The sequence below is a fragment of the Impatiens glandulifera genome, chromosome 1 (assembly GCF_907164915.1).
Source record: "Impatiens glandulifera chromosome 1, dImpGla2.1, whole genome shotgun sequence".
NCBI classification, from domain to species: domain Eukaryota; kingdom Viridiplantae; phylum Streptophyta; class Magnoliopsida; order Ericales; family Balsaminaceae; genus Impatiens; species Impatiens glandulifera.
In genome coordinates this window covers 107,981,036-108,000,339 of record NC_061862.1, presented here as the reverse complement: position 1 = coordinate 108,000,339, position 19,304 = coordinate 107,981,036, and the positions used below count along the sequence as shown (strand labels likewise).

Sequence of the window (19,304 nt, the reverse complement as noted above, 5' to 3'; positions counted from 1 at the left end):
ATTATTTTAGTGAATTAAAATAATATTTAAACTTATATGTAGAATATATAAATATATTTAATATAAAATAAATATAGTATGCATTTATTATGTTATGTATATTAACAAATATATATTTTAGTTAAAATAGTTTTTTAAATAGATAATTTTTTTTAATCATTTACCGTTGTATCGTTGTATTGTTGTATCGCAGTGATCCCCAACTATTATATTGATATTTGTCCCCAGGAAATCTCAAAATAAATCCAAACTATAACGTGTAGGATGATAAATTCGTTCTCCCCATTTCTTAAATAAAAATTTAAATTGAAACTTCATAAATATAGTAAGTTAATTAGTTCTAACATTTAATTTATTATTAAACGATCTACATGAATGCATAATTTTTTTTTAAATAGTAATGATCTTATAATTATGAGTTTTACTATTTAGAACTAAACCTGCATTCAGATGAATTATAATAATATTTACCTCAATAGCATAATCATAATCATATATATATATATATATATATATATATAATTTTTCTGGGAAGATATCATTTAATTAATTAGTGCTAAGTTCCTGACATAATTAGCATTGCTGCCCAAACGGTCACATTCATTTGTAAATTAAAGAACATGATATTTTATCTAACGGTCACTGAATTAACTTTGGATCAATAATTTATTTTGATAATAATGTTGGACATTAATTTTCTTTACTGCCACAAAATAAAATTAATTTAAAAAGAAATTACCCATCTCCGACATCACATGACAAAATCAATTGGCCATGTGATCAGCGCCTGACATTATGAGCATATGATTTGTTTCAGTTTTTACAAAATATTTTTAACTAAAGTTATAAAATAGATTAAAACGAACAACTTCCACTTAATGTGTTTTTATTATTATCGATTATAAAATAGTTGAACTATTGATCACATAATTCTATAATCTAGTGATGGTTTTAATTGTTAGGTTAAAATATTTGAACTATTGACAAAATCCTATAACCTGTGATGGTTTTAGTTGCTGAGTTAATTATTATAAAATGAAAATAGAAAATATAAGAAGCAAAAGTTGATAATGATTATAAGTTATTAGCCCACCACGTTGAATGTTTGGATTGGATAATTAAGGTAAAAGGATATTATTAATAAACTAATTATTAGTTAATCTAAACAAATGGCTGGCTCATATTAATTGTCTTTAGCTCCTTGGATCACCCAACCTCATATGTGCCCTGTTTGGTTGACATACCCAATGTCTTAGGGCCATAATTAAGTACTTTAATTTATTTGTATATATCTTGTGCCTGAGAATTTTTGTTGGAGTTTCATTTCATGGACAATAATGAATTGCAATGATGAAAAGAAAATAAAAGATGGACACATGAAATGGGGTCTCTTTGAATGTCCTTTGACGAGTCTAGTTAGTTTTATCTAGTTCATTAAATGATTTAATTTATCTTTTTAAAATATGTAATTCGGCTTATAATACTAATGTTTTGTAGATTTATTCGCTAATAAAAATGTAACAATAAAATAATAAAAGATAGTTTCGCTTTTATAACGTGTATATGTTCTTTAGAAGTGTAACAATGTCTGATTTCATTTTGACGTTTATCAATTTTGGAGCATTTTATTATCATTAAAGTATGAGAATGACACATTTTATTCTAATTTTATTTGTATTTGCGTTGTTTAAATAAGACTTTTATTATCTATGACGGTCTTAAGGAGCATGTTTAAAAGGTGTCCTAGAATAAGTCGAAAATTTCAAAAATGTATTTATAAGTGCAATTAGCTACAAAACAAAACATATGGGAAGAAGATGTAATGTTTATAGGAAACAAGGTTGGGAAATGCACATGTTTCTTTCATGTGAGTTGTCTCCAATGAGAGAATGAATGGATTCTTTCATGTTGTACAGAATGCAAGAAAGTGATGAACAATGAATTGTGAAAAAAAAAGATGAAGAGAGATATTTTATTTTCAAAGATAAAGATAAAACAGATTACTACTAATGAAAAAGAATTACAACTATCTAAAGTCAGAAAGAAAGAAAACGTAAAACATCTAACTTAATAAGCATAACTGTGGAATAAATGTGATGTAACTGAAATTATTAATTCATATACTAAAGGAAAAACGTTACAAATCTCCACATTGCCTTAATATCACCCAACAAAAAAAGCCTTATCAGGCTACTTCCAACTGTCAACATTTAGCAAATCCAAACAATGAGTGAATTTGCTAAGTGGGACCAGCTTCGTGAACATGTCAGCAAGATTATGATGTGTGCTGATCTTCTTCACTTTGATTCTCCTCTCAGTACGAAGAAAATGATAACGAACATCAATATGTTTGGTTCTATCATGATGCACTTGATCTTTGGCCAAACAAATAGCACTTAAGCCATCACAAAAAACAATTGCCTGATCATGATGGATACTAAAATCACTGATTAATCCTTTCAACCATATACCCTCCTTGACTGCTTCAGTTAGCGCCATATACTCAGCCTCGGTAGTGGACAACATCACCGTCGACTGTAATGTTGCCTTCCAACTAACCACAAAGTCACCAAGAGTGTAAACATAACAAGTCATTGATCTTCTACCATCGATATCTGCAGCATAATCTGAGTCCGAATAACCAATTACGAGACACTGGTTATTACTCCCATAAAAGAGACCAACATCGAATGTGCCTCTCAGATAGCAAAATATTCGCTTTACCACTTGACAGTGTTCCTTACCAGGTCGAGACATAAACCTGCTAACAACACTAACTGAATACGCAATATCAGGTCTAGTGCATACTATGGCATACATTAAACTACCCACCGCACTAGCATATGGTACATTAGACATGTATAACTTCTTAGCTTCAGACTGGGGTGCGAATGCAGACAAATAATCAGTAAAAGCTGCAGGAGTATTGAGAGCCTTTGTTGTACTCATCCCAAAACGAGACAACATTTTCAAAATATAACTCTTCTGTGAAAGAAATAGCTTCTTTTGAATTCGATCTCTTACTATTTCCATGCCCATAATTTTCCGTGCTCCACCTAGATCTTTCATATCAAACTCAGAACTGAGAAGGTCTTTCAGCTTTTGAATCTCCGACATCTTCTTGGCTGCGATTAACATGTCGTCTACATATAAGAAATCCTTCAGGTTGACTCACCAGTATATCCTCCTCGATCTCACCATGTAAGAAAGCCGTCTTCACGTCTAACTGCTCGAGTTCCAGATCCTGATGTGCTACTATAGCTTACCCTGATAGAAGTGTGTCGGACTACAGGTGAGAATATCTCATTGTAGTCTACGCCTTCCTTTTGACTGAATCCCTTGGCAACTAATCGTGCTTTATATTTGGTCCCTTCAGCACTAGATGTTCCATCTTTCCTTTTGAAAATTCATTTGCACCCAATGACTCTTCTTCCTTAGGTAAAGTAACCAGCTCTAATGTATTATTCTTGTGAAGTGATTCCATTTCCTCACACATGGCAGCAATCCATTACGCAGAATCACCACCATTAACAGCTTCATTGTAAGAAGATGGCTCGTTATGTATGACATCTTCAGCTACCTGAAGTGCATAACTTACCATTTCTTCAGTATCATTCATAGAGGGACTAATTGTCCTACTTCCAGGAACAGTTGAGATCTTTCTTCCCTCGATTGAATGATTTAAAACTGTCAGGAGCTTTAATTTGCCTTTTAGGTCGTGTTGCAATGTCAGATTGACTTTCAGGTGCTCCAAATTGATAAACTTCCTCAGATGGCTTATCAGTATCGTGTGTCATGTCAATTGTCCCTTGAACTGGAGTCACCTCTAGCTCCACCTGTTTCTCAGTATTATTATTTTCTCCAAAAAGTGATGGCTTGATAGAGGAGTTAAGTATAAACTTCTCATTAAAGGTGACATCCCTGTTGAGGATTACTCTACCTTCAAAAGATGACCAGATTCTATATCCCTTGACTCCATCTCCATAGCCCATGAAAATACCATGTTTTGCCCTTGGTTCCAACTTCCCTTCATTAACATGATAGTAAGATGTGCACCCAAAGACTTTCAGATGAGAATAATCAACGACGTTACCAGACCATACCTCGTAAGGGATTCTGCAATCAATCCCGGTGTGTGGTACACGATTTATCAGATAGCAAGCCGTTAAGACAGCCTCGCTCCAGTACTTTCTAGCCAATCCAGAATTAGAGAGAATGCTTCTAACTCTCTCTAACAGTGTTTGATTCACCCTTTCTGCTACACCATTCTGCTGTGGTGTACCTCGGACAGTGTGATGTCTTGCAATCCCCATATCCCTGCAGAACTCATTAAACTCAGATGAACATAATTCAAGTCTATTATTTATTCGCAGCCTTTTAACCTTCTTTCCAGTTTGATTCTCCACCAGTGTCTTCCAATGTTTGAAGGTCTTAAATATTTCGCTTTTATGTCTTAGAAGATACAACCAGGTCATCCTTGAGTAATCATCTATGAATGTTACAAAATAGCTATAACCTCTTATACCTTCAACTTGAGCAGGACCCCAACTATCAGAGTAGATATAATCCAGTGTGCCCTTAGTTTTGTGAACTCCCTTACTGAACTTACTGCGATGCTTTTTCCCAAAAATGCAGTGTTCACACAACTCAAGGTTGGTAACCTTGTGGCCACATAGAAGATCCCGTTTGGACATAATTTGCATCCCCTCTCCCCCATATGTCCAAGTCGCATATGCCACAACTTGGTTACATCAGGGTGTCGATTCACAGATTTGGATGCGACCGCAGCGGAACTTGTCAGCGTCTTACCGTGTAGTATATATAAGGTATTTTTTTTGATACCTTTCAGTATTAATTTTGAACCTTTACTGATGCACAATGTTCCTTCTTCACCGCTAAACTTGAAACCTTAAGCATCTAAAATACCTAAAGATATTAAGTTCTTCTTTAGTTGAGGAACATGTCGAACGCCAGTTAGTGCCCGTATCTTACCATCATTAGTCAGAATCTTGATAGTTCCAATACCCACCATTTTACATATGGCATCATTTTCCATGACAAAGTTTCCACCATCATAATCTTCATAGGTATCGAACCATTCTTTGTTCGGACCCATATGATATGAACACCCTGAATCCAACACCCACGTATCAATAGGGTGTAGAGAAGCGTTAGTTACAAGGGCAATGTCCTCCTCCGAGTCGATGTCTCTGTCTTTATGTGCTATCGCAGCCGTAGAATATTTGCCCATTTTCTTATGACAATTATTGTTCCAATGACCAGGTTCTTTACAAGAATTGCAGATGTCTTTAACACTAGGGACCTTAGCTTTGTATTTCTGATCCTTCTTCTTTCAGAACCTTTGTAGTTGACTGTCTACAATTTCACCGTTCGCCTTATGGCGCAGTTCTCTATTATGAAGTGCTGACCGAACTTCCTCTAGAGTTACGGAGTCTTTACCCACAACGAACGATTGAACAAAATTTTTAAACGAGTTGGGTAAAGATACCAACAGAATTAACGCAACATCTTCATCTTCGATCTTAACATCTCTATTTCTCAATTCAAGTAATATAGTGTTTAACTTATCAAGATGTTCACGAAGAGACTTACCTTCAAGCATACGAAGACTGAACAGGCGTTGCTTCAATAACAACTTGTTAGTTAGTGACTTTGTCATGTACAAAGCCACTAACTTCGACCACAGATCGATTGCGGTATCTTCATCTGATACCTCAGTAATCACTTCATTAGCCAGATAGAGTAAAATCGTTGAGTGTGCCTTCTCTTCCAAGACCTCAAGCTCAGCAGTGATTTTACCAGAGGTAGACTCCTTTGCAGGACCTGCAACTATCTTCGCCTTTTCCTTCGACAATGGTGCCCAGACGCCTTGTTGTTTAAGCAAGGTTCGCATTTTGATCTGCCATAGACCAAAACTGTTTCGCCATGTGAATTTTCCTATTTTTAGATTCATTGAAGACATTCTCTTGCCAGAAAACAAATAGTGATAATCTGATCGGATCTAACCCGCTCTGATACCAATTGTTATGCGGAATGCAAGAAAATGATGAACAATGAAGTGTGAAAAAAACAGATGAAGAGATATATTTTATTGTCAAAGATAAAGATAAAATAGATTACTACTAATGAAAAAGAATTACAACTATCTAAAGTCAGAAAGAAAGAAAACGTAAAACATCTAACTTAATAAGCATAACTGTGGAATAAATGTGATGTAACTGAAATTATTAATTCCTATACTAAAAGCAAAACGTTACCCACATGTTTCTTTCATTTGAGTTGTCTCCAATGAGAGAATGAATGGTTAGCCATAAAAAAATGCCATGGAGGATGAATAAGGACTGAATTGGCTTGAAAAAATGATACACTCCATCTTTTCGCCTTTTAGAAGGCAGGGAATGTGATTGTTCTCTCTTTGGACACACTTATTAGGACTTATTTATTTTCTTTTCAATTCTTAGTTTGGTCAATACCTAATAACTATTTTTATAATATATATATATATATATATATATATATATATATATATATATATATATATATATATATATATATATATATATATATATATATATATATATATATATATATATATATATATATATATATATATATATATATATATATATATATATATATATATATATATATATATATATATATATATATAAAGAAAACCCACTTTCTCTTTAAACTTCATCAAAATAATTTTATTAATTATTATTAGTTTTTTCTCCATCTAAATTATTTAAATAATCCAATCCGAACCAGCTCTTAGGACTTATTCGATAAAATTATTTGAATAACGTGTAAAAAGAAAAATGATAATTAGTGATGAAGTGAAAAAATATATTTTTTTTTGATAAAATGACTTAAATGATATTGATATATATAAATAATATAAAAAATAATAATTTTAAATAAAATATATTTTAATATTTTGGTTAATTAATTAAGTGAAATAATGTGTTATTTTGGATTTATTTAAAAAAAATAAAAATATATATTTTTATTATATCTATATTATTTTAATTAACCAATTATTTAATTTATTAATAAAAATGTTAAAATATATATCTTATTTTATTTTTATTAAATTTAAAATTAAAATTAAAAAGATGGAAAAAAGTTTATTTAGACGCATGTACTTATACAACTAGCTCACTTAAACGTATATACTAATAAAATGTCATTTAAATGTACGTACTATCAAAAATTGGCTCATTTAGCCTCTTTTAGTAACCATGGTTAACTTTTATTTTAAAATTTATATATTTATTAATTAAATATTAATATATTTTCTCTCTTTCCTTTTCATTTATTATTTCATTTATTAGTAATAAATGAAACTCTTTATTTTTATTTTTTTTTTATAATTTTTTATTATTTCTATATGAATATTTATGATTGATTATTTTAATTTTATTATATATATATATATATATATAAACATTCATAATTAATTATTTTAACTCTATATTTCTTCTTCCTTTTTATATATATTTTTTTATATTCATATTAATTATTAATTATTTTAAAATTGTTTGATCTCAATAATTGAATATAACAATGCAATAAAAATCTTTTAACATAAAAATAAATTAATTAAGAATTAAGAATTAAATAATAATAAAAATTTATTCATCAAACACTAAAAGAGTAATAATCAAATATTAGACAAAAACAACTTCTTTACTACTAATATAAGTCGTGAATAAAAATTAAATAAAAAATTATTAATTTTATTTTTATTTATATTAAACTAAATAAGAAAAAACCATTTTTTATTTTTATTATATTAAATTAAATAAGAAAAAACCTTTTAAAAAAATATTACAGTAAAATATAAAATTCATAAATAAGTTGTTAAATTTTTTTTAAAAAAAATGAGAATTTAAGAAATGTGAGAAATAAAAATTAATAAAAAAAATGAAATATAAAAGAGAAATTAATATTAATATAATAAAAATTTTAAGAATAAGTAAATTACCTAGTTTAATTAATGAAAAAGAAGGAGAAAGAAAATATAATAATATTTAATTAATAAATATATAAATTTAAAAATAAAAATTAACCATGGTTATTAAAAGAGGTTAAATTTTTGATAGTACATATGTTTAAATATTCTTTTATTAGTACATATATCTAAGTGAGCTAGTTGTACAAGTACATACGTCTAAGTGAGCTTTAATTTTTTTTTTATGAAAAACAAAAAATAGAGCTAGTGTTTATATGGAAATTTAGTTTTAATATATCTAATATTTGTCACACAATTATCTTGAATATCTTGAAAAATAATTAATCTAGCATATATATTTATATACATGCAAGTCTTTTTCAATTTCATAGATAATTTAATATAGTGTCATATTCGATAAAAAAAAAAAAAACATGATTTTGGAATAAATTTTTAATATTGTTTAACTTAATTTGTATTTTTTATATTTGTATGAACATGATCAATGAATTGAGTAATATTATAGGGGATGTGATAGTAAAATTAATGAATGTAAGGAAGTATATTATAAAAGATGGACAAGAAGTTCATATTTATAACCATTAATTTCTCCTTATGACTTGTTTAATTGTTGTGGATGATTATTTGAATTTTTTTTTTTGCAAATTTGCAATAAAAATGTGGATTTTGGTTGAATAAAGTTTAATTTTTCTGTGTACAAATGATGTTTGAGTTTCTTGATTTGTGTGGTTTTTATATAATTATTTTGATGTTTTCCGTGGAACATGTAATATTATTCTATAAAAATCTATTTTTAAATTAAAAATATTTGTATAAAAGACACTAAAAGAAGTCCATATGAATCTTCGGGTTTTAAGAAACCTTGAATGAAAATCTAAACCGTATGAGCTTCGCTACAAAATGCTTTTAACAACCTAAAATTCAGTGTTAATACGTTAATTATAATCACTAATTAACGGGAATAATGAAAAACGATGAAAATCATTGTTATTAGTTCAATTGAATTTTTTTTAATATGGGTAATCTTAATTTATATGCAAACGCAATGAAAAAAAGACAAGAACAAAAACATCTAATCTTTATAAGTATTTTATATAAATTGCTCAAGTAAAAATAGGAGGCAATAACAATAGTAAATATAGCATAATCATCTACACAGAAATAAACTTAATAATTAATGATATAATTCTTGAATTTTTTCTCAAAATAATAATAATTTAAGATTTCCATGCTTGATAAAACAAAGAGGCCCAGCCCAGAATTCCGTCACAATCCAAGCCCATTGGGCTCATTGATTTATTTGCCTTCATGTGGAGTTTATTGAATAATATTATTACGATTTTTAGAAATTAGTCGTTAAAGAGAAACGAAAATAGTTGTATATCTTGCCTAATGACCAAAGGGATTAAAAGTTTTCTTTTATTCTTTTTTATAGTTAAATGCTAATAGACATTTTATATGTAAAATATTATTAAGAAAAAGAAGATTAACATCAAACCAACATATTTTACTTATTTAAATTTGTAGTCGTTACAACTTTATCATAATATTACGATAAATAAAAGACGAGAAAATTGTTTGGTTGATTACGAACGATAATCTTATTATTTGAAATGAAATGTAAAATTCTACATTATAGAAAGTTCAAGAGTCTCATTTGTTGAGAAACGTTTTAAACCAACGAGCAGAATACTTGAGATATCTTTTGAGACCGTCTTTATAATCGACATAAACAAGTCCAAATCTCACGGTGTAACCAGACATCCATTCAAAGTTGTCCATAAATGACCAACAAAAATACCCTTTTACATTAACACCGACTCTGCAATTAAATATATTTAAATTTAAATTATTATAGGAAGAAGAAATTAAATATATGTAAATCGCAACACTTACTTGATTGCATTTTCAACCGCCAGGAGATGATTATAATAGAAAGATACTCTTTGAATATCTTTAATGCCTTCTGTTGTCAAATTACTTTTATCTCCCGCTCCTAAATCCAAATAACAATAACTTCTTTTATTAACTTAATTTCATTGGTTATTTTAAATTAGAAAAAATAATTGAATATAATTTTTTTAAAATAGATTAAGGGTTCATTTATGATTTTTCAGTCTTCAAATAATTTAAACCAAAGAATGTAAACTTACCATTCTCTGTTATGTAAATAATGGGATCATTATACTTTTCCTTGGTGTAAACTAATAACTCAGTAAGACCTTTGGGGTAACTATAAACACCAGGCAAACCTGTCTGCAAAAAATTAAAATTTTACCAAATAAATTAAACAATAAAATAGAATAATTAATTTATATTTGCAACTAATGCAATAAAATAATTCACCTACCGGCTTTCCTAGGGCAACTCCATTGCGAATGTCTGAATGAAGTAAAACGAAGAATTAAAATAGTAAAAAATATATGAAAGATTAAGAAAATTTTAATTGCTTACTTGTGAAATTAACTTGAGCATCAGTTATGTAGCTAAGGTTCACAGAATTGGCTGAAGGTACACTTATTGCATAATTTGTGCTATAGTAATTTAGGCCAACGAAATCATATGATCCTTTTATCAATTTAACTTGTTTTTCTGTAAATTTTGGTAGTCTTTTTCCTACAAGTTCTCTCATGATCTCCGGGTACTCTCCGTACACTATTGGATCGATAAACCTGTCCAAAATACAAAACAATTATTGAAGTTCTCAATCCAACCATTAACTTATGTGATATAGATAGTGTCACTTAGGTACCACTTCAGCATTATGTTGCAATATGAGTTAAAGTGTTTTTCTAAAAGTAGTAAAAATGAAAATAATCTCAATTTTAAGGGGTTAGAATTTTTTTACTTATTTCGCAACAATTTATGCAACTATACTTTGAGGTTGCACAATAAAATGTTAACAAAATTATGTAAATTTAAGTTATTTTATATATACTAACTAATTTCTCGAATCACATTTATAGTGGCGATAATATAGCTTTTTCTATAATCTAACCTTTCTCTTAACACAAATGTTAAGTGTTTAAGGAGGGTTAGTTATAGTTTGACTTACCAACCATAATTAAAATCTATAGCCCTTTGAGCAGCTTCCTTGTCATCTTTGGTTTTGGAAAAGGGATGTGCCCAATAACACAACAAAGTTATCCCTATCTGTCCCTTTTGGTAACCCTACAACATAGAAAAATAAAAATCAAGTTAACTCAACCTCTATGAATCTTGAACTAAGAGTTGGGCCATAATGTGTACCTGATATTTGTCCTTATAAACTTTGACTGCGGCTGCATGAGAAATGATGAGATTATGAGAAACAATATAAGGCTCGGTGCCAGAGTCGCCAGCTGGACATCCCGCGTTCATCCATGCAGAGCAACGTCCAGGTGCGATATGACCTGTATTGTAACCGCCAATACTGTAAGACCACGGCTCATTCATCGTTATCCAATATTTAACCCTATCTCCAAACTCTTTGAAGCATAACTCCGCAAAATCCTTAAAATCGTCGCTACATCAATCAACACATAAAAAGTTAAATTAATACACTAATTTGTTTGTACGATAATGAGTTCAAAACTTTACACAATACGAGGGCTAAGAAAGCCGCCATATTCATCTTCGAGAGCTTGGGGAAGATCCCAATGAAAGATTGTTACATAGGGCTGGATTCCTGTATGCCCAATTAAGAAAATATACAATTTTATTAATTTAATTTTAAAAGGGAATAAAATTAATAAATGTTATAATTAAGATGAAATTGTATTAAACCCTTAGATAGCAGTTGGTTGATGAGGTTGTTGTAGAATTTTATGCCGGCCTTGTTTATTCCTCCACTGAGATTGCCTCCTAATTGACAATTTAGATATAGAAAATATTAAAATTCACATAAAAATGTCTATTTTTCTTTAGAGCCCACAATAATTGGACCAAATTAACATATAGATTAATTTTAGATTTTTATTCAAATTATTTTCTAAATAATTACGATCTTTCACCTTTTTATTAGTGTTTAAAGGGATTTATAATTTAATTAAAGATATTAAATATGATATTTGATGAAATTAATTAAGCTTACTAGGTAATATTCTAGCCCATGAGATAGAAAATCTGAAAGCATCCATTCCAATGTTCTTCATGAGTCCCACATCTTCCTTCATTAATGAATTCAATCACATTCTTATTACATATACAAATTATTTTAATTTTTACAATAGTCCTGCTTAATAAACAAAAACACTAGTGTTTGGTTTATTTAAAAATATCTTAGAGGTTAAAGTTGGGCTATAACTTTATTCTTTCAAATATTTGTTTGGAAATACTTAATAGAACATATATGTTTCTAATTAAACCGAGATATTAAATACATTTTATAATAGTTTTTAAATATTAAATAAATTACTAGAATATATAAAAACGTAGATACTGTATTGATGTTCCTGACATTAACGACATTACTTAAAAATCATTCAAAATATTAATATGAATAAATGATAGGGAGAAGAAATTTGGAAAAGGAAACTAAGAAAATAGTCGAAAAAATAACCAATTTTTTTTTTCCCTTCAATTCTCTCTCATAACTCTTTATCTTTTTTCCCACCATCATCATTCACTTTCCATTTCTATCCTAATTCATAATCACTCCTGATATTAATTTATAATTTTTGTTATTTATATCACAATTTCATTTATTCGCTTTTTAAAAATGGTCATAATTATCAATTTGTAAATTAATAAAATAGCTATGCAAAAAGAAAAATAAAAGTAAAAAAAGTAATATTTTGACCAATTTTCAGATCATATTAATTTTGTTAATACTTATTTTTTATTGAATATTTTTTTACTCTTTTTTTTTAAATGACAAAAGAATTTTTTTTGGGCAAAGGCTTAATTATTATATTTTGAACTTGTAAATGATATTTACTACCAAAACATAAGTAATAACCATGGTATTTTGGTTGTTTAATGTCCAAGTTTTTTAAAGTATTATTAAGAATATTTGGATCATTTAATAAAAATTGATTTATTAATTTTCACCAAACATTATTATTTTAAAAACAAATCACATAAAAACAATCCCCAAACTTATATAATGGGTTCTAATTATTTTTGATCCGGAGGAGAATTCTAACCAAATCAAGAAAACAAATAATTAATAATTAGGTATATATATATATATATATATATATATATATATATATATATATATATATATATATATATATATAATATAATATATTAATCCTTTTATTAATTTCCATTATTTTTTTTCTTATTTAGCAAGTTTCAATATAATATTATTGAAAATTTTGGAACAATATACAAAGGTTATAATCTATACCACATACTAAACAAGATGAAGTTTTAATAAAATTCATTAGACTATTACATTTTACATATTACAAGTGACAATATTTCAAACAAGTCCTTAAAGTATATTTACAAAAAAATTGATTTTTTTTTTTATCTGAATTCATACTAATCTTCATATCCAATTCCAAAAATTATTTTCAAATACTTTTTAAATATAAATTCATACTAATCTTCATATCCAACTCCAAAAATTATTTTCAAATATATATATATGGATGATATGTACCTTGTAGCGATGATAAAAGTCATCAGCAACGTCTCCGGTGCTTCTATCCAGAACTTTCTCTTCATTATTATAAATTATATATAATCAATTATTTTCAATAAATAACCATTGACTTATTAAGAATTAATTATAGAAAGTACATGTAAAGAAAGAGACCTGGGAACTTATGTGTAAAAATATCGTATATGTTTGGACCTTTTCCATCCTCCTTTGCGCAACCTTCAGTCTACAATTAATCAAACACGTGGAGATGATAAAATCATTTCATTGATTAATTTTCCTTTATAAATATTTATAAAATTATAATAAAAAAATTAAATTGTTACATCCTCGTTACCTGATAAGATGAGGTAGCAGTTCCAAAGATAAAATTACGAGGAAAGCTAGTACGATTATAGGAAGACATGGGAGAATTGGTTTTTGCTTTTACTCTAATTGTAACCATTATTATTATCGTCGTTACTAAGACTAGGATCACATTGGACCTTGGATTCAAAATAGCCATGATCTACTTTAATGACACAATTCAACACAAATTAACTACCTTTCTCTATTTAAATAGAATTATATATTCAACTAATCTTATATTATAATAATATATATGTATATCATTGGGAATGGGAATGAAAATATAATATATTTAAGCTTTTGAAAAAGTAGAAAAAGTAAGTTTATTTGTATTTAATTTAAAAGATTAATTGAATTATAATAATCAGTGTTTTAATAAATTTTCAGAATACACAAATAAAAGGTAATTTATATATATATATATATATATATCTGTTTATTTTTTTAAATATTTATTAAATTAGATGTAACTTTTTTTTAAAGTGTATAAAAATAATAATTTTTAATACATTTTTAGATATATTTGTATACACTCATTTCTATACCATAATAAATAATTTTAAGCTAACAAATGATTTAAAAAAATATTTTTATTTTTTATATATATCTGTTTAATTTTTTAAATATTTATTGAATTAGATGTAACTTTTTTTAAAGTGTATAAAATAATAATTTTTAATACATTTTTAGATATATTTGTACACTCATTTCTACACCATAATAAATAATTTTAAGCTAACAAATGATTTAAAGAAATATTTTTATTCGGATTCATTGTACGGAATTGAGACAAATAATTATTTTGAAATTACGTAACATATATCTGTTTACAAAATAATTAAACTCTAACCATTTTAAAATAAACTTAAGTGGTATACATATTTTATTAAATAGATAAACTATATTAGAAATGAAACATAGAACTAACAGTGTTTAAGTTTGAAAAAAAATATACGGCCTAAAAAAATCAGGACAACTAACATGCACAACCATGGGCGGAGGCCAACAACCATAGACGTCCGACATCAGCCACCGATTAGTGAGTCAACGGTTCAACTAGGCAGCCTTGCCAACCCGTGAGGGTCATACTAGTAAAATGAGGAAAGACAACGGAAAATATCATCGTTATTGGCCACTTTACCGATGCTAAAAATAGGCACATTTAATTAACCACTATTAACCATTGCTATTGGTCCATCAGCTAAAATATAGCTACATGATTAGGTACCGTCGTTAAAATAGTGACTACCGTAAATTACAGTCGCTAAAAAGGTGGCTATAAGAATCTAATAATGTGGTCAAATGTAATGTATTATTATATTTTTTTTACTATTTAAATAAACTTTAAATCATCTTTTTTTAATACTAATACTGAATTCATATTTGTAGACATTCATTTTCACCTCCAATTTTATAGTTTATGTTTTTGATAAATTTGAGCATATACAAATTTTTTAAATTCATTCACGGGCTCAGTGCACGATTTATTTTAAAGACGATTATTTTTTAAAACAATTGAGTTTTTAAAAATAATTGATTTGAGATTCTTAATAAGTTAAGGTAGTAATTTATCTATGTTACAATACTTAGGGAAGTTATTATACTTAGAATATTTAAGGTTTTATTTAATTAATTACCTTGGGTATTTATATATAAAAAAAAGTTTTACAAAATATATATTAACGTTTTTTTTAAAAGTTTGTTAGGTATATTTTGTTTTCATTAGTTAGATTAGTTTTCTTAATTTGTTAGATTAGTTGTCGATTATATTAGTTAGTTAGCATTTTCTTTTTTAATTAGAATTGTTTCTTAGAAATAGGAATAATTAAAAATAAAATTGCTTATTTGTTTTTTTAACAATTTTTTTTGTAGGATGAAGGGGTGTATTAAGGGGATAATGGTGCAAAAAAAAAGATAACGGTTGAAGAATGTGAAATCTCTCCACAACCGTGAGTTAAAAAAAGTGAAGGATCAATTGCGGTCAAAGAAGGAAAAAGATGTTGCTAAAAAAGGAGAGGAAATTACAAAAGTCAAAAAAGATTCAGCCGTGTGTTGAAGAGAAGCGTGAGACTTGCTCTTTTTTTTAATGACCAAGTGTTGCATCATTATTAATTAAAGCTTAAATCCTATTGGAAGTCATAATTGCCCAAAATATTCGTAAGTCATATTATATATATATATATATATATATATATATATATATATATATATATATATATATATATATATATATATATATATATATATATAAAAGCGGAATAATGTAGATTTCCAAAAATATCATAAGTTTCTAGTTATAATATATATATATATATATATATATAATTAAAAAGAGCTCTAAAGGTTGAGAATTCATTGGCCCTCTTTATCCGGTTGGTTGATTGTGTCGATGACCCAACTGTATACGAAATCCGTTTCCAGAGCAGTAGGATCTCGTAAACTGCTAGCCGGTTGACCTGATAGTTCAGCCGACTATTGGGGTCTTATAGGTCGAGCAGGAGCTTGGAATGATGGAGGTCTCTAACTCTGCATAAAGTTTTCAATCGAATCTGCTCTAGTTCCTTGATCTGACCAGGAACTGGAGCGAACAGATTGAATTGGAGCTGCTGAGATTGTTGTGGTTGAAATTGCAGGCCGATGCTTTCTTGGATTCAGAGGTGTAACATCTTCCTCTTCTTCGTCAGCAATTGGATTATTTGAACCACCGACTGGATTCACAACTGTCTAAATATTTGTCTGTTCAGCACGAGCTAATACCGTTGCTACTTGTTCTCTTTTTCTTTTGTTTGTTTGAGCCCTTGTCTTTTTGGCAATTGGGGTGGGTGTCTTTCTTCTTTGTTCATTTTTCACCGCTAAAATTTGTTGTTGTTGAATGTTTCTAGCGGCATCGCCGTTTTCTTGTTCAGCCGCTTCAGGATTATCCTCTTTGGCTTGAATTCTCTGGGCTAACTCTTCATCATTAATTTCAGTTTCCTTGGCTAGACGTACCCTTTCTTCTTTATCGGCCCGAATCTGTCTGACCGTTTCTTCATCTCTTTGTATTTGCTCTTCATTGACAACAATTTTAATTCTTGCAAACTCATCTATCTGGACGAAAATGACTTGCACCATTTCTAAAGTTTGAGAAGCGACCTTTTCAACATTTTCAATTTTAGAATCGGTCGATGAAGCCCTAGCTTCCAGGGATGCATGCCATAAGGCAATGGAGTCTTGAATTGTTTTCTGAATGAACGCCTTCATTTCATCTGAAAATGGAACACCAGCTTGATTTTGTACTGGAGGCGCAAAATGCACTAATAGACAAAAAGTTCATAACTCATAAGTTGTGAACTACGGCAGACCCGATCTCTCTCGAGAGTACGTAGGCAGTCCATCTAGGATGCAATCACCACTATTAGTTATCGATAGAAATGATAGATATTTATTTTCACATGCATTCATCGCTCATACACCAAAATTTCATAACTCATAAGTTGTGAACTACGTCAGACCTGATATCTCTCAAGAGTACGTAGGCAACCAATCTAGGGTGCGGTCACCACTATCAGTTATCGACAGAAATAGATAGACATTTCATTTCACATGCATTCATCGCTCATACAACAAAAGTTCATAGCTTATCAGTTGTGAACTACATCAAACCTGATCTCTCTCGAGAGTACATAGGCAGCCCACCCAGGGTGCGCTCACCACTATCAATTATCGAAAGAAGTTGATAGACATTTCACACCACATGCACTCATTACATATACCAAAATTCATAACTCATAAGTTGTGAACTACGTTAGACCTGATCTCTCTCGAGAGTACGTAAATAACCCATCTAGGGTGCGGTCGCCACTATCGATTATCGAAAGAAGTTGATAGAAATTTCACATCACATCGCATACATTCATTGCATATAAATCAAAAGGGGAGTTAATCACACTCTGAGTTGACTCCTAAACCAAAAACTCCCAGTCAACACTAGAGGCATTTTTATTAAATTAAAAATGACCACAAGATCCTCATAGAGTCCTACTTGAGAAAATATAACGCCCAAAAGCTAAAGTATTTTTTATCTTCGACTTGAGATCTCAACATTTTCACAAAAATTCAAACAAACATTTTTCACAAACAATTGCACCGGAACTACGTTGGACATAAATTCCCCTAGCTATGGGATACGTATGTAGCTTGTATGAGTCCGGTCCTGAACATTTTCAAAAACCAAAAACTCTTAGTTAACACTAGGAGCATTTTTATTAAAATAAAAATGACCACAAGATCCCATGGAGTCCCACTTGAGAAAATATAACGCCCAAAGCTAAAGTATTTTGCTCTTCGACTTAGGATCTCAAAAGATTTTCAAAACATTCACATACACATAAAACAATTTTCACAAATAAAGTGCATGGAACTACGTTGGATATGAATTCCCCTAGCTATGGGATACGTAGGCAGCTTGTATGAGTCCAGTCCTAAACATTTTCAAAATCAAACCCTTGTACCGAAACTAAGGAAATTTAATGAAAATAAAACGATCAAAAGATCCCCACAGAGTTTGCTTAAGTGAGTAAATATAATGCCTAACACATGGCTAAAGCACTTTATTCTCCAATAACTTAGGATCTCAAAAGATTTACAACTTAAGTAAATTGCAACTCCAGGAGAAACTTAAGGAAACCCCCATAACTTAAGTCAATTGCAACTCTAGCAGAAACTTAAGGAAATTCTCACAGCTTAAGTCAATTACAACTCCAACTGAAACTTAAGGAAACCCCCACAACTTAAGTCAATTGCAACTCTAATAGATACCTAAGAAAACTCCCCAACTTAAGTCAATTGAAACTCCAGCAGAAACTTATGGAAACTCCCACAACTTAAGTCAATTGCAACTCTAGAAGATACTTAAGAAACCTCCCCATCTTAAGTCAATTGCAACTCCAACAGAAACTTAATGAAATCCCCACAGCTAAAGTCAATTGCAACTCCTGTAGATACTTAAGAAACCTCCCCAACTTAAGTCAATTGTAACTCCAGTAGAAACTTAAAGAAATCCCCACAACTCAAGTCAATTGCAACTCCAGCAGAAACTTGAGAAACCAGCCTCAAGGAAATGCAGAATCACGATCTATCCATGATACAATTTCGAAACTACGTTCTGACCTAATTTTTCCTTTTATGAGAATACGTAGGCAGTTTGTCACAAATTCGGTCCCAAATCCCCAAGAAACCAAGACTTGAGACGGGACAAAATACATCCCCACAAAGTTCAAGAAAAAGGAACATGGGATCACAAATCTATCCAAAACAATCAATCCCCTTGTATCGAAACTAGCGGCAATTGTGGAAGATAAAAACAAGATAGACCCTTGAATTTTC

At 29.3% G+C, this 19,304-nt stretch overlaps 1 protein-coding gene across 1 annotated transcript; it reads right to left on the bottom strand.

Annotated features, from left to right (window-relative positions):
• Positions 1-9,652: 9,652 nt before the first annotated feature.
• LOC124922781 (beta-glucosidase 12-like) lies at positions 9,653-13,998 on the bottom strand. The gene is made up of 13 exons (XM_047463490.1): positions 13,930-13,998; positions 13,749-13,818; positions 13,593-13,651; positions 12,072-12,147; positions 11,765-11,842; positions 11,579-11,666; positions 11,249-11,504; positions 11,055-11,170; positions 10,454-10,671; positions 10,350-10,381; positions 10,153-10,255; positions 9,896-9,995; positions 9,653-9,821 (listed from the first exon to the last, which is right to left on the bottom strand). Exons 1-13 carry the CDS (start codon positions 13,996-13,998, stop codon positions 9,653-9,655), a joined length of 1,434 nt encoding a protein of 477 aa, XP_047319446.1.
• Positions 13,999-19,304: the final 5,306 nt, after the last annotated feature.